We start from the raw sequence: 22,153 nt of genomic DNA on the forward strand, positions 1-22,153 counted from the left end.
TAAAGCACCTTCATATAATCACTTGGTGGTTATGTGGTTGCTACGCTAACATTTTGGCGACCCAGATGGGACAGCGTGGGCACTGCTGAGGCGGATCGTGTCTCGGTTTCGCTCCAGCCGGCACCGAGGGATTCTCGGGGAGCAGTCGACCACGACCGACCTCCGCTGCTCACGACGTACCACTGGAGTGGTAAGCAAAGGTGCTTTCAACTTTGGGTATTCGGTACCGATTTGGTTGGGAAAGCCTGCCGGTCAGACGCGGCGAAAGCCACGCTCGGTTGGGCAGGGAGCTCCCGGGGTAAGCCTAGGCGCCGTCCGTTAGACAGAGCGAAAGCTCTGCAGGTTCGGCATTGGTAATTGTATTGGTTTGTGCTGAAGGGTCAGCACCTGGTATTATTGGTATGTAAAAAGCGTGCTGCTGCTGCTCCGGCAGCTTTTGGGAAAGCACGCTGCTGCTCCGGCAGCTTTTGGGAAAGCACGCTGCTGCTCCGGCAGCTTCCGGAAAGTGTGCTGTTGCTGCTCCGGCAGCTTTCGGGAGAGTGTGTTGCTGCTCCGGCAGCTTTCGGGAGAGTGTGTTGCTGCTCCGGCAGCTTTTGGGTCCGTATCATAAGCTCAAAATGAAAAAGATTAAAGAAATTCTGGGAAAAGATGTACCTATCCCGCGGACATCCCCGCTGGGGTGTTTGCTAGCACACTGGAAAGAGGGAGGTTTTGGTCAAGAAATGCGGAAAGGAAAGCTGATTGATTATTGTAACATTTGGTGGCCACAGTATAAACTAGAGGACCAAGAAACTTGGCCTGAGAATGGGACATTGCAATATAATACAATTTTACAATTGATGCTATTTTGTAAGCGGGAAGGAAAATATGATGAACTGCCGTATGTGGAATTATTCTTTTATTTGCGCCGAAAGCCTGAATGGCAGCATGCTTGTGGAATAATGGTGCTTGAGGTTTCAACTGAGGAACGTTGTTGTGCATGTACTAAGGAGGGACGCTGTATACAGCATCAGGCAATAGAGAATAATAAGTATTATGGGGAAATGAATAATGGAAATATTGACTTGGAAGTTGCGCCGTCGGCTCCGCCGGAAGAGCCAGGACAGAGAGAAAAAGAAAAGGAAGATAGCAGTAGTAATGGAGAATTCCCGACTTTAGCCTCCCCTGTGTCACATAGGACCCGGCAACAGCGAAGGGCAGGGGAAACTATAAATGAAGAGGGAGGGAAAATAATCGCTCCCCTCAGGCAAGGAGTGGGGACAGAAGGACCGGTATATGTTAAGGTGCCTTTTTCAGCTGGGGATTTAATGATATGGAAGCAAGCAGCCGGCACCTACAGGGAAAACCCAGATAAAGTAGCTAGGATAATGAAAATGATAATTAAAACCCAAAATCCCGATTGGGATGATCTCCAGGTGATCCTGGATACTTTGATGGATTCAACAGAAAAGGACATGGTATTACGGGCAGCCAGAGAGAGAGCCCGAGAAGATATACGTAATGGATTAGTGCTTGGAAATCTAGATCAAAACTTCCCCACCGAGGATCCCCAATGGGATTATAACTCAGGGGATGGAATAAGGAGGCTGAAGAGATATCAAGATTGGGTACAAATCGGGGTACAGAATGCCATGCCCCGGACCGTAAATTGGTCAAAATTGTATAATGTCAGGCAAGAAAAAGCGGAATCACCTTCCGCCTTTTTAGAGAGATTGAAAGAAAATGCTAAGAAATATACAGATTTAGACGTAGAGACTGAGCAAGCTAAAGCTCAATTAGCACTCATTTTCTTGGGACAAGCCCAAGAGGATATTAGGAAGAAATTGCAAAAGTTAGAAGGTGCAGATTTGAGAAATTTGGATAGGCTGTTGGAAATAGCCTGGAAAATCAAAACTAGCCCAGCCAGTAAAAATTGAACTTAAGGAAGGGGCCCAACCGGTACGGATTAAACAGTACCCGTTGAAGCTAGAAGCTAGGCTAGGGATAGTAAAGATTATAGATAAATTTCTTAGCTACCACATTCTGGAGGAATGCAAATCTGAATATAATACCCCAATTTTCCCAGTAAAGAAACCTAATGGGGAATACAGGCTAGTGCAGGACCTTAGGGCAATAAACGAAATAACAAAAGATATTCACCCAGTGGTGGCTAATCCTTATACATTGTTAACATCTGTAAAAGAGAAATATAAGTGGTTTACGGTAATTGATTTAAAAGATGCCTTCTTCTGCATACCCATTGACAAGGAAAGTAGAAAGCTTTTTGCTTTTGAATGGGAAAATCCACGGAACGGACGAAAGATGCAACTAACCTGGACAAGGTTGCCTCAAGGATTCAAGAATAGCCCGACCCTCTTCGGCAGTCAACTAGCTAAAGAAATAGAAGACTGGATTAACCAAGAACAGATTCAGGTACCAAAGGACCGATACTTGCTGCTACAATATGCGGACGATATATTAATAGCTACCGAAGGAGAGTCAGAATGTATTCAGGTAACTATTGATATTTTGAATCAATTGGGACTAAATGGGTACAAGGTTTCTAAACAAAAGGCACAAATCGCGTGCACAACAGTAATTTATTTGGGATGTGAAATTTCTCAAGGACAAAGAAAATTGGGAGTTAACCGAATACAAGCTATTTGTGAAATCCCCGAGCCGCGAAATCTGCACGAACTACGGGCTTTCTTAGGTATGGCCGGGTGGTGTAGACTGTGGGTAATGGACTATGGACTCATAGCAAAGCCCCTCTATGAAACCCAAAAGGCCTGTACATTTACCTGGGGAAAGCCACAACAAGAGGCCTTTAAGAAATTAAAAGAAGCCCTGATGAAGGCGCCTGCCTTGGGCTTGCCGGACTTATCAAAGGACTTTCAGCTGTTTGTGCATGAGAGACAACGATTGGCATTAGGAGTACTGACCCAGCGACTTGGGAGCTGGAAAAGACCTGTGGGGTATTTTTCTAAACAATTGGATGCGTAAGCGCCGGATGGCCCTCGTGTTTAAGGGCCGTGGCAGCCACAGTCCTTTTAATACAGGAAGCCAGGAAGCTCACATTAGGGAAACGAATTGAAGTGTTCGTGCCACATATGGTGACTACGGTATTGGAGCAAAAGGGGGGCCATTGGCTATCGCCCAGCCGAATGAATCTTAAGAACTACTAACCTATTGAACCCAGCAGTGTTTCTAGGAACAACTGCGGAGGAAGGAGACCTCAGTCATGATTGCGTGGAGATCATCGAACATACCTATGCCAGCAGAACAGACTTAAAAGATCAGCCTCTGGAGAGACCAGATTGGGAACTTTTCACGGATGGAAGCAGCTTTGTGGAAAATGGGACTCGTTTTGCAGGATACGCGGTAACTACATCAAAGGTAGTGATTGAGGCAAATTCCCTACCTCCGGGGACTTCAGCCCAACGAGCAGAAATAGTCGCCCTGACACGAGCCCTGGAACTAAGCGAGGGTAAGAATGTGAATATTTGGACAGATTCAAAATATGCATTCGGGGTAGTCCACGTACATGGGGCATTATGGAAAGAAAGGGGAATGCTATCCTCATAAGGGACTAATATAAAATATCAGGAAGAAATATTGAAATTAATAACAGCTGTACAGAAACCCCAACAGGTGGCCATAATGCATTGTAAAGCTCATCAAGGAGGGATGTCAGAGATTGCAGAAGGTAACAGATTGGCAGATTTGACGGCCCGGAAGGTCGCGCGTGAAGTACGGAAAGTAATGGCTCTAATTCCATCGAAGGTAGGCCTCTCTTGTTTCAAATTACCTAAAAACCCAAAGTATTCAGCAGAAGATGAGAGACTTGCAAATTTGATGAAGGCCCAGAAGAATCCTGACGGCTGGTATGTGACTGCGACAGGACAACTTATAGTGCCTCCTATAGTAATGCGAGAAATCTTACAAATAAAACATAATGAATGTCACTGGGGTGCAGGAGCAATGGTGACCTATTTGAAACGAGGTGTCATCTCGGTACACATGTTAACAATGGCAAAGTCAGTAATGTCAAAATGTGAGCTTTGCTTAAAGAATAACCCGGTAGCAAGGAAACATGCTGAGATGGGAAGAACTAGAGCTGGGATAGAGCCTGGAGATTACTGGCAAATAGACTTCGTAGAACTGCCTAAAGCAAGAGGTTATAAATACCTATTGGTAGGGGTTGATACTTTTTCAGGATGGCCGGAGGCCCTTCCCTGTCGCACCAACCAAGCAAAGGAAATGGTAAAATGGTTACTACAGGAAATAATCCCTAGATTTGGTGTACCATTGGGTATTTCTTCAGACAGGGGACCACATTTCATTGCCAGTGTGGTTAAGGAGGTTAGTAGGTTACTGGGAATTACCTGGAACTTACATACCCCATGGAGGCCTCAATCTAGTGGTCAGGTAGAGAGGATGAACCAAACTTTAAAAGGACGATTAAGCAAAATTTGTCAGGAAGCTAAGATACAGTGGCCACAGGCCTTACCAATAGCTTTGCAAAGAATTAGAATAAAGCCAAGAAGTGGGATGTCAGTAAGTCCCTATGAAATCATGTATGGAAAACCTTATGAGCCTCCTGAACCGAACCCGAATATGCATGTTACCGGTAAACAGGATGTATATAATTATGTTTTAATAGTAATGAAAATACTTGCTCTTGGTATGAGTGAAGTATTTTCAAAGGGGGGAAATGTTAGTGTTGGGGAGAATCGAATGGATGTTCTATTAATGTTTCTCAGGTGATGGATCATACGGTATAATTAAATATTATTAAATGTACTTACATTATCAAGTAATCTATGTATACTGGAAACCTAGGGAGTACACTGAACATTTAAAGGAATCGTTGAAGGGGAACCCTGGGAGGGAATAGGTACAACCTGACCTTGGATAAGGGCCTGGAGATGATGAAATGAGTTGAAGCAGAACCAAGGAGCGGAGGGAGCATGCGTCGAGTGAGAAAGGTGAAAGAGTTCAGCGGAGAGGAAGACTCCTTACTTCATCTGGACGACCACCTGGACGACCACCAGAGTGCGCCACGCATGTGCAAAGGGGAGGGGAGCTAATTAGAATGAAAAGCGAGGCTGATATTGCAACCTGTAATGAATATGTATACCTGACGCAATGTTGTATGTATAAATAACGGCTGGGAAGTAACGGGACTTGAAGCCAGATTTGGGCACCTGCCCCGGCTTCCAGCGCTGAATAAAGCACCTTCATATAATCACTTGGTGGTTATGTGGTTGCTACGCTAACACCTTTCCCCTCCTTCTCTTACAAACATACAGAGCTGAAATCAAATTATTCAGGTCATCCCCAAGTCATACCTGAGTTTGTACTTTCATTCCATGATTTTAAATACAGGTGATTTTTTCTTTTAAAAGGTTTTGAAGGAAGACTTGTCAGGGAGCCTAAGGTATAGCCAAAGCAAGCTATTGCATTGAAGCACTATTTCACTACTTCTTATGAAGAGTTAGCACCACCTCTTGTAAAGAACCAACTCTGTCCTCTCTGTATACCAGACAGAAGATCCATTTTTACCTCTTTTACCCCATCATTGCCCCTGCTGCTTCAGCACTGGGACCATGGACTCACCTCAGCAGGTCAGAGTTTGTACCTCAGCCACAGCAACAACATCATTTGAGGTAGGTGAAAAGGTGGAAGGGAAAGAGATGCTGTAGCACAAGTAGGAACCCAGTCAGCCTATAGATCCTAGTGCTTCTACATCACATCCTTCTCTTCCCAGCATACTAACATTTCTGCACGTGTAATCGTTGTGAACCAAATCTGTATTGCTTTTACAAAAAGTTAAACTATGGCTGAAAAGCTAGGTCATCTCCACGGGTTACAACGGAAGAGAGAATGTAATGTGTGGGATTTTCTAACTAGAAATGTCCCCCACTTGCATTTCAGCATCTCAGAGAAAATGGGCAAATGTTTTGTGATCAGCTTTCTTGGTGATGAGTCACTTAGCCTCATTTTTCCCCTCAGCCTCTTTGCTTTTACATAATATTATAAAAATGTTGTTTCCCATCAAGGAGTGTCTTGCATGTTTTTTAAACACATTAAAGCAGATTTACTTTGAAGCTTTGAATTGTCTGTAGCTTCCCCCAGTAGAAGCATCACAGATATTGCTGTGTGAATGAAATATATTCTGAGTTCTCTGGTTAATCCAAGATAGCAAAACAATTTTGTTCCCTTTAAATCAAAGATTTATTTTGAAGGAAGTGCTGCACATTAACTTTTTTACTGGATACCTAAGCAAGATGACACCATTTCAAAAATACTAGGCCAAAATCACTTCTTTAACAAGTGGACAAACTCAATAGGATTAGATAGCAGTATCATACCTTCAGCTGACCCAAATCCATATTTTCTACTAAATAAATACAGCCACAAAAAGACACAGCCCAGTTCTTCTCAAAAGTAGAACACATTAGAAACTTTTTACCTTGCGTATCCCTTTTTATCTGTCTTGGCTCCTCAAAAGAAATGCTGTGGTCCAGTAGGGTCCCAGTGCATCCAGTGAAGTTTATGCACTGCTCTGCCTTCCTCATGAAGCATTTTGAAAAGATCAGAGAGAGGACTGATGGGTGTCAACCACCAGAAGTACACCACAACATCTACCCTGTAGCCTCACTACCTGGGAGGACAAATTTTTAGGCACAGACTATGCAATAAGTCTTTCTCCACCGTTCTTGATAACTTTAACCCATAATAATCTATGAACACTGCCTCCAACATTACTGAGAAGATGAACAAAAAAGCATACAAATACATTATCTGTGGAAGGAACTAACACGAACACCTTAGGTAATAAAAATATTCCCCAATAAATTCTCATGTCAACAGGGAAGAAGAGGATGCTTCATTTGTACAAAATTTCAATAGAAGACAAGCACTACATTACAACCCCTGAGCAACAGAATCAACATCATTATTAAAAGCGTGAACTTTTAAACAAGTATGCAAAACTAAAACAAGTTCTTCAATATTTTATTTTGCTCAGAACAGCTATGCTTTAAACACAAACACAATAGTATTACAACTCCAAGATGCAATCTCAAAGAGGGGACACAGACTCTTTATAAAATTATTAAGGATATTATCGAGATATTTAAAAACATTTAACTTCTTAATGCACAATCAGATGAAATTAATCTCCTGATGAGCAGATTTTCACTGTTTATACCGTCAATCGGTGTGCATTAGAGGTCAGACAGCTTCTCTTTGCTAAGTTCATTTCTGCTCTTTGTAAGCTGCAGTAATATTTGTAGATGTCACTGCTCTGCACAAATTGAAATGGAAAGACTAAGCAATAAGGAACTGAACAATGGTTACTAAAGAAAACTGCCTGAGTGGGTCTGTACAGCTTCATTTGGTGAAGAGCAGTAATTTGTTCTCTCAACTCACAATGTGCTGGCTATGTCTTTGTAGTGGATTACTTCCCTCTCTCCATATTTGAAAAGCTGCATTTGGTGAGAGGGTTTTGTTTTGTTTTGCCCTAGTTCCATTATTATAAATTATTATGTTTGAATCAGCCTCTGACCTAGATCTTAAGAAACTGGATATTTCCAAGCTATAATTTACAGCTTACATATTCTCAGTGACAGCCACAATTCTGGGACACAAACTCCAACTAATGCAGTGTGTCGGGGGGGGAAGCTGGAAAGTGAGTCTTGACTTTTTTTTTTTTTTGGCTAAGTGTCTGAAACCAAAAGGGACAACAAGCTAAGAAACCACTAGACCAATAAGGAAGAAATAAGAGAAATTGGCTAGTAAATCAATCATACTGAATAGCTGCAACCTACAATGTTGCATTTGAGGCCATGAAGGAGAAATTCAACTTGTAACTGCTCAGCAAGGCTGATCTGTGACCAAGGAATGACCAGGGAGTGACGCTTCCCTTTCTGATAAGTGCTACAGCAGTGCCATGTAGCAAGAGCAGAAGGGCAGCATGCAGGGGACACCCCAGAGCTGGCACTGAGGCACCAACCCAACACCAGGCTGAAGCACCCCATGCCTGTGCTCATGGGATCGGCACTGGCGGATCTCACTTGTCCCACACCTTGGAGGACTCCCTCTAGAACCACTTAAGGCAGTGGCACTGTCTAATGCATTGCTCATTGAATCTTTTTATATTGAAACAAGTGTTCAATACACCTCAAGGGGTACAATAGAAATTCCCCAACAGCCAGATAGAAGAAACCTCTTTGCTCACCAGGAATGAGGTCTACAGCAAGAGCACATTTTGTTTTCAAAACCTCAGTCTTCTGTGACTAATTTCCAGTGTTAACAAGATTGCAGAAACAAGAAGCCAGACATAACGGTTTGTTCAGAACCGCATTTTCTTTTGCTAAAAAAAGTCAGTTCCCACACAGTCAGGTACCCATCTGTGTTATCTGATATCTGTAACTGGCCATTCACAGCCTATTTCCATCACATAAATCCTCTAAAAAGAACCAAGTAGGGACACAGCCTTGGTGATGCAGTAGAAATGCCCGTTCGTATCTACTTTCATCCTGCTCATTATGGACGAGGATAAATAGAGACAAAAGAGAAAAAAACAAAAACTTTTCCCTTGCCAACACAACACATATTCTGCCACTGCAGCCTCAGCACAACTGGGAAACAGCAGGTGCTATCCATTCACTTGACTGAAAAATACTCACCATCTCCCAAATTAAATACACACTGAGGGACTCAGCAGTTTTTATTTTGCAGATTCTTTGAGACTTGCACTAAAATCACTAGGTTGCTACTTACCTCTCAAATATGCACAAGTTCATTCTACTAAAATTTACTCTTGTTGATTTTTAAATCTGTTTAAGTAAGAAAACATCATACTGCAAAATACTTGGAGAGTGACTTTTGCCAGTTCATTCATTCCTTCTCAACAAATATCCACGAGAACCATCCTCTAGAGCAAGATTATTTAATTTCTGGTGGACTTGTCGAAGGTGACTGGACTTCAGGTGTGGACACAAGCAAGATGGCAATGTAACCTGTTCTCTCAGGAGTTACAAAGATTGGCATCAATTCAGTTCCAAGCAACTCTCTCGTACCTTTGTGAAATTTAGGAACATTAAATTACAAAGCACCTGAAATCCATCGAACACTGGCAATAAGAGGAAGAGATTCCTGTCACTGAAAGCAGACACAAATAGAGATCATTTCAAATATGCAGGTTCCACAGCTGCACTGTCCAACAACAAAAGCCAACAGACAACATTCTTTCACAATGCCAAAAAAACAGACAGCACTGTCTGCCAGGAGCCCTTTCTATGTTTTTGTATTTTTTATTCCAACCACTTTCACCCTCTTTGCAGCAGATCCGGATGACATAACTCCTCCCTTTCAATATTTGCAACATCATAAGCTGTCAGTCTAACTTTTCTAAATACCTTGTCTGCCTCTTGAGTGCCTTTCTTACTGTTTTCCTCAGATGCAGCTCTTTCCTGCGTTTGCTTTCATTATGACCTAATAACAATTTCATTTCCCTTCCAGTTTCTTTTCTTCATCCAGGTGTTCAGTATCTACCCATGACTTCACAACAGAGAGAACATAACAAAAAATTCTCAGCAGGAATCTCTTCGAGAAAAATGTTTCCATAGGGAGTACCAATGCAAAAATAAATAAATAAATGAAATGGGGGAAAAAAAAAAAAAAAAAAAGCTCTATTTCTAGTCAGAAGCAGAAACTGGCCCAAAGAAAGACATCAGTTTATTGACACCATCACAGAATACAAAGCCCTGAGTCAAAGTTTCAGTTTGCATAATGCTGAATAGACTGGCTCCCTGCTCAAGAGTCCTGGAAGATGTTGATTTATCTCAGTGCAGAAGAGGTAAAATTACTAGAGTCTGAAATCAAATTATGCAAAATGAAAGAAAACTCCCTGTCTCTCTACACCAGCAGCTAACTACCATTCAAGAAGATAAAAGGAGGCCAACAACAACAACAACAAAAATCAAAATTCACATTGCTCATAACCAATACAACCAGGAAGAATTTAATCTTTACCAATGAGTCCTGTGAGCCCCCCTTATAGTCCTGCTCTTGCCTGCCTTGTTCTCCCATTGCTCTGTGCACTGTATCTATTTGTTCTATGTAGTTTATGAACTTTCCCAGGTAGAAGATTATTTTCTAATGCATCTGTAACAACAATACATGTAATACATAAAACAAACTGCAAGCCATGATTTCTGTGTTTGCTTCCCAGTTCCAGCATTTTGCATTAGAAGCTGCTCTCAGACAAATCTGTTGCACACTTTGAACCAAAGTCATTACCATGATCGTCTGGGCTGTCAGCCCAATTCTATGCAAAATTAAATGACATGCAACTAAACCCCTTAAGACTAAGTTTAAAAATAGCCAGTACACGTTCATTCACACTACCGAAAATGGCATTAGACCAGAACAAATTCCAGGTCACAGCCTAATGCCCTTCAACAAGCAAGGAGTTCTGGCTTAATCTTGATCTGAGATCACTGGCAATACTCTTGATTGCAAAAACATGAGATTGATTTTCAGCTTAATTCTGTGAGCAAAAAGTAAAGGATTTTACCTTCAACTGTTTCCTATGAGAACTGAAAAAAAGAAAAGAAAAAGAAAAAAGAAAGGAAAAAGAAAAAAAAAAGAAAAAAAAAGGAAAAAAGAAAAAAAACTGTTCTGTTCCTTCCAAAAAGCTTTACCTGGTGTCATTGATTACTGTATTGAGAAGTTAAATGCTCAGATCTTCAAAACTGCAGAGCACAAATATTACGGTTAGAAGTCATCTTAGATCTCTGTGATTGTTTCAAACATTCCCAATCAGGTGCTGATTCAACAGCACTAGAAAACATTTATTTATGACTAAAGCAGCTGTGAAACCAGTATACAGTGAAAGCACTTACTCATCACTACTAACGTATTTCCAAATATTTTTCACCTACATACAAGTTAATTTTTAATGGTTTCTTTAGCATTTCTAAATTCATCTAGAAGGTAATTTCCAACCTGTGTTCAACAACCCATCCCAATTCACAGCTGAAACTTTTTGAAATAAAAGATGTTTAATGACCTTTAATGAATGATAGTGCTGATCACTGCAGTTGTGCATGATTCACATCACAGACTATGCTCCACTTGAATTTACGTTATTTCCTTGAGATGCTAGGGACCTATGCAGTAAACTGCTACTGACTAATGGGCAGTTTCTCTATTTTATTGGCAGGAGAGGTAATAAAGCAAAGCAAATGAATTTGCATTGCAAAAGGATTTTGTTCCCTAGCTAACACACACTCTCACTTGGATACGATTACCTGTAGGGTGAGGTATCTATATAGAAAAATCACTGAAAAAAGGGTAATGAATTTTAGTCCTTCCACAGTCAAGCTGTCCTGCAGTAACTGATAAAGCAAGAGCCACCTGAGCACTCATCTCAGCTCCACACCTATCTAGACAAAAATATATTAGGAACTGTACTTAAAAGAGTATTTATATTTTTGCTGTGTACTATTTCAGGCAGAAAAAAAAATCAACATTTCAAATTAAAGCATCTTCTCAACATAAATTTTACCTGAAGTAAAAATTGAAATGTGACATCTTGATATTTCCCGTAAAGTCATTTCAGGAGACAACTTGTATTTTCACTAGATGGGATTTTATGTGTTCTTCAGCCCATACCTTGTCTGGCTCATTTTTTACATTTGGCCAAGGGTGGGGATTGGACATGAGTTTGGATTTTTGGCCTTCAGCTATTCCAATAAAGTGAAGAGTGAAGATTTCCACCATGCATATTCAAGTATTAACAAAACTTGGACTGATGATCAGTTAAGAACTCCTGATATTCAAGAGACCCTGATTATATACCCATGCAGTTAAATAAATTAGATAATAATTCACATTTATGGCTGTACTTTCAAATGTGAAAGCTAATCTAAATGTAGTAATTTGCCTCATTCTAATGTGTATTACTTTTGTTTCACGTGTCTCATTCTGTTACAAGTTACAGCTTAGAGATTTTCAACATTTAAGCATTAATTATAAATTGACATTCTTCCAAAGGCTGTATCTAGAGACCTTTAAGAAGCATGTCAGAAATGAGTGCCTCATCTAAAGCATTCATGAGATGAGATTTACACAAGATATAAAAGCAAAGGATTGCTGTACAGCAGAGTTAATCAGATGCTTTATATTAGTATGAAAAGGAACATAATTTAGGATACATTGAAAGACAAATTGCTTCAAAACTCAGTTGCCTCTACTAAAGGGTTAAAATTTACATCCTTTGAAAATGTCTTCCTCTTGTCCATGCACCCACAAAACCAGAATTTCAAGGAACTCTAAAGAGTCTTGTATAAATACAATAAAATTGTCTTACCTGGGTAAAGAGGTGTACTGCACAGATTCGGGGGATTAGATTTCTTTTGCATTTCCTTGTCACTTTATGTTTTTGTTTTTAATAAAAACATGGAAAAATCCCCCCCCCAAAAAAAAAAGAAAAAAAAAAAGTAGATGCTTATAGTGATCCTCCAATGCTGTATAGTATAGCTGGAGCTAGAAAGTCACAGTGGCATCCATACAACTTACTACAGCAAGTTTGGGTACCTAGCATACAGAATCCTTAACAAAACCATCGCGAGCTATACAACATTGGAAGTCTTAATGCTTATTGCAGCTCAAAAGCACTTCTAAAATGTCTGACTCTGAAACCAGTCAGTAAAATTTACACCTTTATAGCAAAATCAGAGCTCAGGCTGAGGACAAAGCAGTAGAAAAAGTGGCCCAAAGTTGAACCCTCAATTCTTTTAACAATTCACAAGTGTAGGACAGAGGATGATGTTTGCAGGCTTTGAACTCCTTTGCCCAAAAAAGAAAATGAACAGGAGAAAACTTTAATGGAAGAAAACTGCTGAGGAAACCACTGATAAAACAAAGCATTTTCACCATTCCATACTCTGAAGTACATTATAACAACCAACCCCATCTGAAGTACACTCAGGTACACACAGACACCGTTTCCTTCTAGAATCACGGACGGATGAACTTGTTATTCCTGATAGATGGCAACCCTCCATTTACACTGCAAAACTCCAGTCTAATCTCTAATCAGTCGTCTCATCCTTAGCCTCAAAGCTTTGGGCAGCAAGTTAACCTATGAATGAACTGCTTTATGCTAATTCTGGGGGTGAGTCAAGGAGGTTGGCAGGCAGGCAGTTTCTCACTGGCCCATAAGCACAACAGGAACTTTAATGCCCACTTTACTAATTTAGCTGACCCAAACCTCAACAGCACATTTACTTAGAGCTCTAAATCCCATAAAGAAGTTTATCTTTTATTATAATTGCCCATTATGAACACCAAGCTGTAATATTGAACAGATTTGGAAAAACTGCTTCACTACTAGTTTCTTCAGACAGTATCTGCATTTCTTCCGTAAACATTAAAGTATAACTTGCCTCTCACAGTGTATTAAGAATGCATACAATTAACTTTGTATCAAAAGCACAACCAAGACCTTCAAAAGTGGTTAGCGTTTTTATAATGAGATACAAAAAATATAAAATAAAATACTCCAGGATTTCCCCTAAAATTGAGATCCTTCTCAGTGCATCTCCAAAGAGGCTCTAGAAGAATAAATACACTGACAAATCACAACTTCCTTTACAAAAAGCTCCAGATTAAATGAGCAGAAAGGAGCGATCAGAACAGTGGGCAGGCTGGGGGTGCAGCAGGAGCTGGGAGGGGACAGACCCAGGACAGCTGACCCAAACCGGCCAAAGGGGTATTCCATACCATCTGGCGTCATGCTAAACAATATATAGGGGTGGCTGGCCGGGGTGGGGGGCCGGCTGCTCGGGGATAGGCTGGGCATCGGTCAGCGGGTGGTGAGCAATTGCATTGTGCATCACTTGTTTCGTACACATTATTATTATTTTCCTGTCTTAATAAACTGTCCCTATGTCAACCCACAGGCGTTACTTTCCCATTTCTCTCCTCCATCCCAGAGAGGGAGGGGAAAGGGTGAGCAAACGGCTGTGTGGCGTTTAGCCGGCCGGGATAAACCACAACAGTCCTTTTGGTGCCCAATGTGGGGCTCAAAGGGTTGAGATAATGACAGATCTGACCAGAGCGTGTTAAACTAAAATTGGTATAAGTATTAGACCTGCTTAATAGTTGCTAGTCACAATGTTGATTGCTTTAATCTCAGGTCTGCTGTGCCTGTTTCCCAAATTAAGTTATACAGCAGGCTACTTTCTGTATGTGATCCCTGTCGTGCTGTTTATCCTTTCTGGGTCCTGGTTTAAGATCATTATAGTACTGTGCAGTTTAATACTGGCTTATGACATGATGAAATTGCTGGTCATGAGACTAACCTGGTATTTGTACTCAGCACTGTCGTCGACTCTGTACTTTGGAAACCGTATCTCAGAAACTATTAACAGTTATACCTATTGCCTTTCTTCCTCAGGGAACCAATCTGTGGAGGGGGCGGGGAGATATTTTTTCCTCCTTGTTCACTCTCCCTTTCTCCTTCGCCCCCCTCTTATCCTCCGAGCTAGTTACAATAGTTCTTCAAGATTTTAAAAACCCTTGGTATGTTCAGACCAGCATGGTGTTATTGTTATGTCTCCTGAATGTGCTTCAGATTTTGTTTAAGGTTAAACAACTACTTAAGAATGCCATTCAGAGATCTGTCCTGAGGCGGGATAGTTGTGAGTGGCAGGGAGTGTGGGAGGATATGGGCAGGTTTCTAGAGCAGTGGGCACCTCCAGTGTTTTGGAAAGTCACCCCTGAACAACTGCAAAATCCTAAAAAACTGGTAGAATGCTTGAAAAAGGTGTGTCATCAGTCTGGCAATTCCAAAGAGACACAGATCCCTGTAGCGTGCTGGGGTCTGGCCTATGCCTATCAAGCTGTAATCGATGCTACTATAAACCTGGTGACAGAAACTGCAGCCGCTCCAAGTCCTGTGACAGGCCCAACGGCCACTCCAACCCCTATGATGGACCCATGGACCCTGTGGCCACTGCAGCCACTCCAACCTCTCCAGCTCCTGTGGCCTCTCCAGGTTGGTAGCTATATAACTCAATACTGGCCAAAGGGGTATTCCATACCATCTGACGTCATGCTAAACAATATATAGGGGCGGGTAGCTGGGGTGGGGGGGCCAGCTGCTCGGGGATAGGCTGGGCATCGGTCAGCGGGTGGTGAGCAATTGCATTGTGCATCACTTGTTTTGTACATATTATTAGTAGTACTATCACCATTATTATTATTTTCCTGTCCTAATAAACTGTCTTTATCTCAACCCACAGGCTTCACTTTCCCATTTCTCTCCTCCACCCCAGAGAGGGAGGGGGAAGGGTGAGTGAACAGCTGTGTGGTGTTTAGCTGCCAGCTGGGTTAAATCACAACACTTTTGCTCACCTTGCTTCAGTTTTAGCTTAGTTTTGTGCAATTGTGTAGTGTAAGACCTGTGGTTACAGTAATTGAGATATTTCTGTGACCAGTAGAAAATAATGACAAGTAGTTAATCTGTATAAAATAAACTATTTATTACCTAAATAACAACATAGTGCAGAGTAGTTCATGCACAGGATAACAGGAAAGGACTTGAAAGTATGGGAACAGGAAGGTAAGAGAGGTCCCACCTACATTCAACTCATGAATACAGCTGATTGATTACTGTTCATTAAGAGTATGCAAATTCAGGAGCTGGGTAAAACATGAAAAGGGAACAAAGAATAAGCATCCAACACATGTATACAGTATATTTTACATACAGGAAATTCAACTTTTATGGGGCATTCCAGACATACAAAGAAAGTAAGGTGTAAGCACACATTAGAAAATAAGAATAGCCCCAAGTGGGTTGTAAAATAAGACCACCACCACCGTCCTCCTTGGAAAAGCTGACTGGCTGCAACTCACTCCCCACTCCTTGCTGGGGGAGGCTGCCTCTGTTGACCTTTGGTGTCAGAAGACTAACAGCTGGGTGAACATAACAGCAGGGAAGAGTAAGGACTAGGGTGCATGTGAAGAACAATTTTAACTATATTACGACAGATTTTTTCCTCCAACAATACTCTTTCTTTACTTGCAATAATTATTCCTGGACTAATAATAACTCTTTGATTAGACTGTTAAGACTTTAATTAGGGTAACAAACTCCTGCCTTTGCATATGAAGAGTTTCTTCAGCCTACAAACTGCGTAAGGTGCACTGCAACAACTCATGGGGCCAAAGGGAGAGTGTACCAGAAGAACAACTTCAAATGGGAAATCAAGTGCCAGCTCATATTTCTAGAACTGCTCAAATTTCAAGTTAAGCAACCAAATAAAATAGGCAACTTGGCAAACAGTTGTATTGCTGAGAATAAATGCTTTAATTTCAAGGGTTTCTGCATATGAACATGGTATCTAAAAGTGGTTAAAATCACATAAGTTGTTCTTAAGTAATAAAAATACAAGTACACAAACTTCTTGTCACCAAAATTAAACTGACTTTTAGCACTTATCTCTAAATGAAACAAAATCTGATACCAGCTGTGCAGTGAAGACGCTGAAAAATGAAAGTTAGTTTACTTATATAGCCATTTCCCTATAAAGTACTTATTTTGGAGATATTCTCTTAAGTATCTCTTGATTCTTATCCTCCTAAAGAGTTCTCAGAAAACCAGTGATTTACTAATAACTGAAAAGTGGATTATGAGTAGAAACACCATCCTTAAAATAATACACAGGATTTTTGTGGAAATGCCTAGCAAAATAGTTCTGTCTTCTGCCTTTGTGTAGGTGTTCCTACTGTTTGAGATATAATAAAGTGATTAGCATATGAGTTTGTGCTGAGATGAACATTTATGCTACCACATACAAAAATGGAATACAAGAATGATAAGCAACAATTTAATATTTACTTTAGGCTATTCAAATATCTGTAACAAACACTAGCTGCATAACACATCACTCAAAAACAGGTGGTTTTTTTTTGGTAGAGCTAATGGGGTTCTGCTCCCACAGGCACATCCATTTTTCTACATGTGAATTTTGTGGAAAAAAAAACAGCTTCTGTTTATCCACTTACTCAACTGCTTAAACATCCCATCAGGTCAAGCAATGCTGCAAATACAAAGTAGCTTCAAATAGGATGCCAGAGGTTAAGATGAAAACCACTGACAGAGTCCAGATACTCCCTACCCCAAAAACACTGAGATCTGAAAGTCTGGATAGTAGAATTGGATGGTCATAGCAGGTATCAAGTATTTAGCACCATGTTTTAATTAGTGTTAAGAAAATAACTATGAAAACATTTTTTTTTTCTTCAAGTGAATGTGCCCTTACCAAAGGGAGCAATAAAATTTTAAACAGGACTATATTTGATGCTAATGAATTTTTTATTTATACATAACTCCATTTTGACTTCTCTTTCCTGCATAAAGTTCTTGAGTGGTCAGTAGCATCTGAAGTCTTGTTGTACATGCCCTCTGCTATCATTGTTAAAGCCTGACTTCAGATCAGTTCAATCTCATCCACTGATTAACCTCTTCTCAGCTGTGAACTGAAGGGAGAAGGTAGGGCTGAAAACATACCAAAATCTTAAAGAACAGATTTGTTTAATTCCACTGTCACCATCTGAAGCAGTGAAATGAAGTAAATATATCTTCCTCAACATACTCTTCCCACTTCCATTTGAGAAATCATTGTTACCTTTCAATTGGAGTTCTGAAGAGTATACTAGGATTCTGCAAAATCTAAATACATTCTGAACCTCCCTGGACACTGCAATCCATAGAACAGAATATGCTTGAATAGTCTTCAGCAAAAATCCTGCAGTTAAGGATTCCTGATCAGAGAGAATAGAGATCCCTTAACCTACCTACTCTGATTAAGATGCAAGTGTTCTGCAACTCAGCGTTTCTTTTTCCAGAAACCTTACTTTGCCATCCACGATATGATCAAAAATACATAAGGAGGTGGGGAAAACACAGAGAAGGATGGAAAAGTGTGACATAATGACCACATGGACACCAGGGTTCTTTTAGGATCAGTAACTACTACTACTTTATTGATGACAATTTCATCCCTCTCTCACTGAGGGCCTAACTTCATCTCTCATATTGAGGGCATAACTTCATTCTCCTTGTTGCCTCCCAATCTTGAGGACAGGCTCCCTTCTTATACCATTCGCCCCACAGCAGTCCTTTTTCACTAACTATTCATTGGTCAACAATTTTGCCCGGCAACCGCAAACCCCCAGCAACTTCCATGCCTTAACGGCTGGAGAACAAGCAACCCGAGACGGCAAGGCATCTCCTGAATCACCTTTCTTTGTTCCCTCTAAACTCTTTACATTCCTGATGGCCTCATCGTTAAGAGCCCGATGTTATCACCAACCATGGGGCTTGTCGACCCCCATGGCCACACTCCCACAGAAAATATATATAAAGTTCAAATTACTTTAACAAAACTGAATTGTACTAATATTTACATATCACCATTAATGAAAACTAAGTAGCAGAGATTCTACTAGTCAGTGTCCAAGATGTTTCCTTATTGTACAGATGAATCCTTATGTTTATTGCTGTTTACTGAATTCTTTGCTCACCTCCCACAAACCTGGTTCACAGCTCCATTGCCTGCAGCTAGGCCACTGATCAAGCAAGTTACTGAGTCCAATTAATGTTCAGGGAATCTTATCCCTTATATTCCTTAATTTCAGAGGGAGATTATGAAATAAATCTTACATGTACAGAATGATATCCTTGTTTTGGTGCTACTGCTGCATAAATCATGAACAACTGGCATACGGTGACTGAAGCCAGGGATAAAAGAATGGGGGCTTGCTTAATCGCATTAAAATAGATATTGCTGAGTCTTTGCTTACTACTGTGCAAATTAACCGAAACAAGGAGTCTCAGGGCCCCTCACAGAAGATGTTTCCTGACAAAAATGGGGAACCTGTCTCAAAAACCAGCTGAGACCGACCTTGTGGTTTGGACAAGAGTCAAGGAGCAGCTGTACAAAGGCAGGGGTCAACTACTCGTGATGAAGAGGTGTTACCGGACTTCATCCCCATGACCTCCCGACAACCACCACCAGAAGGCACTGCGCAGGCGCAGATGGGAGGAGTTTATGGAAATGACTTCTTGGAGCTGATTTTAATACAAATCATGGATAGGTTATGAATAATATTATATAGGCATATTGGGAAACTTCGTGCATATGTAACTTTTTACTGCATTTAACCAGAGCAAGTTGCCGCGTTAAGGTGTGCATGCTTTTGGGAGCTATCCCGCATGCACCTGTCACCAAAATAAACCACATACCTACATTGTAATTTATTTGTGGAAGAATTCTATAACTCAAAGCAAATCAGTGACTACTGGAAAAGTAGTACTGTTAACATATTTGAACAAACACTTAAAAGTGTTCACTTTATCAGGATGCTATGAGGAAATTTGACTAGAAACTGAAAAAAATCTGAAGATTCAAGATTATGACACACCCAGCAGCTCTGCTTATACTATATAAGTGTGTTTTTTTTTTGCCTAGAATAATAAGTATATGAAACTAAGCATCCAAAAGGAGGATGAAAAGGCAATTGCTTGTCATTTCTCCTGATGCATATTAACATGCAAGTTCACCTGTGAGAAACACTCCGTAGCCAATAACTTAGGCTCAGGCGAGGATCTCAGTGAAGTAGTAATTTATTCGCGATTGCAATGGCGGGTGCCCCACAAGCAGGAGAGCGCCCCTATTAGTTCCAAAACACAGTTTATATACTTTTTGATGACAGGACCCTCCCCTGTTTCCCCACTGGAGTGGGTAACCCAGGTTCACAATCTATCTGATGCTTCACAGACAATGCCTGGCCTTCAGTTGCCGGCCTGTTTTTGAGATGGTAATGTTTTCTCCCCTTATCTGGCTTGACTTAACATAGTGATTTTCACCTGATTGCTCTAAGGAGTCTGGTTGTCTGCATTTTACGAGGTCACCTGCTGAGCTTTCTTATCACTGTAAGCATATCTCAATACCACATTCCTTCCTTCTATACAATGTAACACTGCAAAAACAACTTTTCTATTCCCACACACCCTGCCAAAAACACACAGCAAACAAGTGCAAACGCAGCCCCCAACACAGGACAGCACTGGGCAATCTGTCATTTACGATACAGGAGCTACCACACAGTCTGAGGAATTGATAAAGGAAGGAGGGCTCCACCCTCCTCCCTCACAGCCACTAAAACGATATTTAGGACAGGCTGAACTATTTTGACAGAAAACGTGCTGTGCCAGTTCTGTAAGGTGTATATTACAGAAGCATACGTAGACCTTCGCTCAAGCCAACTTGTTGTGGTTTAACCCAGTCGGCAGCTAAACATCACATAGCCATTGGCTCACCCTCTCCCTTCCCTCTCTGGGATGGGGGAGAGAAACGGGAAACTGAAGCCTGTGAGCTGAGATAAAGACAGTTTATTAAGACAGGAAAATAATAATAATAATGATAGTAGTACTACTACTAATAATGTGTACGAAACAAGTAATGCACAATGCAATTGCTCACCACCCTTGACCGATGCCCAGCCTATCCACGAGCAGCCGGCCCCCCCACCCCGGCCAGCCACCCCTATATATTGCTTAGCATGACGCCAGACGGTATGGAATACCCCTTTGGCCAGTTTGGGTCAGCTGGTAGGACAGAGCAAGAAGCTGAAAAGCCCTTGGCTTTGTGTAAGCACTGCTCTGCAATAACTAAAACATCAGCATGTTATCAGCACTCTTATCGTAGTAATCCAAAACATAGCACCCTACCAGCTACTAGGAGGAAAATTAACTCTATCCTAGCTGAAACCAGGACACAACTGCATTATTTATGTAAAGAGCTAGACTCCTCTGTGCTGTGTCTTATATTCATGAAAAGGAGGGCTGTGACAGACCCATGCTAATGGAATTTTATTAACCCATTTTACTTAAGCTTTCATAAAGCAAGCCCACCTGACTAGCAAAGACAAAATCACCTTCACTGTCCGCAAATGTTTCATTTACTAAACTAAATAGAATAGCTAAATGTTTGTTAAACTTTATTATAATAGCAGTAGAGCAGAATAACAGCTCAGCGTCACTTGAATCTCTGGAACCACTACACATTCTCTGACAGCTCCAGCCATTAAGCAGGAGAGGCATAGTGTATTTTAAGTGATGTGACAACTTCTGCATTACGTTCTTCTGCAATCAAAGCTCTGAGAACAGGAATAAGTAAAAGGGAGAACTGTGGGAATAGAAATGTTGTTTTTGCAGTGTTACATTGTATAGAAGGAAGGAATGTGGTATTGAGATATGCTTACAGTGATAAGAAAGCTCAGCAGGTGTCCTCCTAAAATGCAGACAACCAGACTCCTTAGAGCAATCAGGTGAAAATCACTATGTTAAGTCAAGCCAGATAAGGGGAGAAAACATTACCATCTCAAAAACAGGCCGGCAACTGAAGGCCAGGCATTGTCTGTGAAGCATCAGATAGATTGTGAACCTGGATTACCCACTCCAGTGGGGAAGCAGGGGAGGGTCCTGTCATCAAAAAGTATATAAACTGTGTTTTTGGAACTAGTAGGGGCGCTCTCCTGCTTGTGGGGCGCCCGCCATTGCAATCGCGAATAAATTACTACTTCACTGAGATCCTCGCCTGAGCCTAAGTTATTGGCTACGGAGCGTTTCTCACAATTTGGGGGCTCGTCCGGGAGCCAGTCACCTACCGGGGAGCCCCACCGCCGCAGCAGCAGGAAGGCATGCCCCGCTGATTTCAGCGGTCCTGTGCATCGACGGTGGCGGCTCTGCGGAGAGCTGACAGAGGGCCCGAGACTGATTAAAGAGGCAGGATCCGTGAAGTAGTGGGGAAAAGGAAGAAGGTAGGCACTCAGGGTTTTAAGAATTGATCCAGTAACTCTGTGCACAGACCAAGGTAAGAAATATTAAGTATTGCCTCGGGGGTCGGGTGAGACTCTGTGTGATGTGTGATGTGTGATTGAGACGTACTTTTGTACGAAGCGAGTGTGGAGTCCTGATCCGCGGTTCCGTAGCTCCGCGAGGGGCGCGGCCGGAGACGGACGAAGCGTGAGATAAGGGAGAGAAAGGAAGAGTCTCGGGAAATTTGGTGTGCGGTAATCCTTG

At 41.4% G+C, this 22,153-nt stretch overlaps 2 protein-coding genes across 2 annotated transcripts in view; one reads left to right on the top strand and one right to left on the bottom strand.

Moving 5' to 3' along the window:
• GRIN2A (glutamate ionotropic receptor NMDA type subunit 2A) overlaps nucleotides 1-21,252 on the bottom strand; it is a 226,225-nt gene extending 204,973 nt beyond the window's left edge. Inside the window, exon 1 of the mRNA XM_083799670.1 lies at nucleotides 18,972-21,252. The gene's annotated coding sequence lies outside the window, so the exon portion shown is untranslated. The remainder of the gene's footprint in view (nucleotides 1-18,971) is intronic.
• Nucleotides 618-21,258, top strand: LOC310881863 (uncharacterized protein; the record flags this gene model as incomplete). The annotated part of the gene is made up of 2 exons (XM_083799686.1): nucleotides 618-2,493; nucleotides 3,182-21,258. The coding sequence occupies one exon, from the start codon at nucleotides 618-620 to the stop codon at nucleotides 1,914-1,916; it is 1,299 nt and encodes a 432-aa protein (XP_083655812.1). The 3' UTR covers nucleotides 1,917-2,493; nucleotides 3,182-21,258.
• Between the last annotated feature and the right edge of the window lie 895 nt (nucleotides 21,259-22,153).

Source organism: Anser anser, assembly GCF_964211835.1.
Source record: "Anser anser genome assembly, chromosome: 15".
Classification (NCBI taxonomy): Eukaryota; Metazoa; Chordata; class Aves; order Anseriformes; family Anatidae; genus Anser; species Anser anser.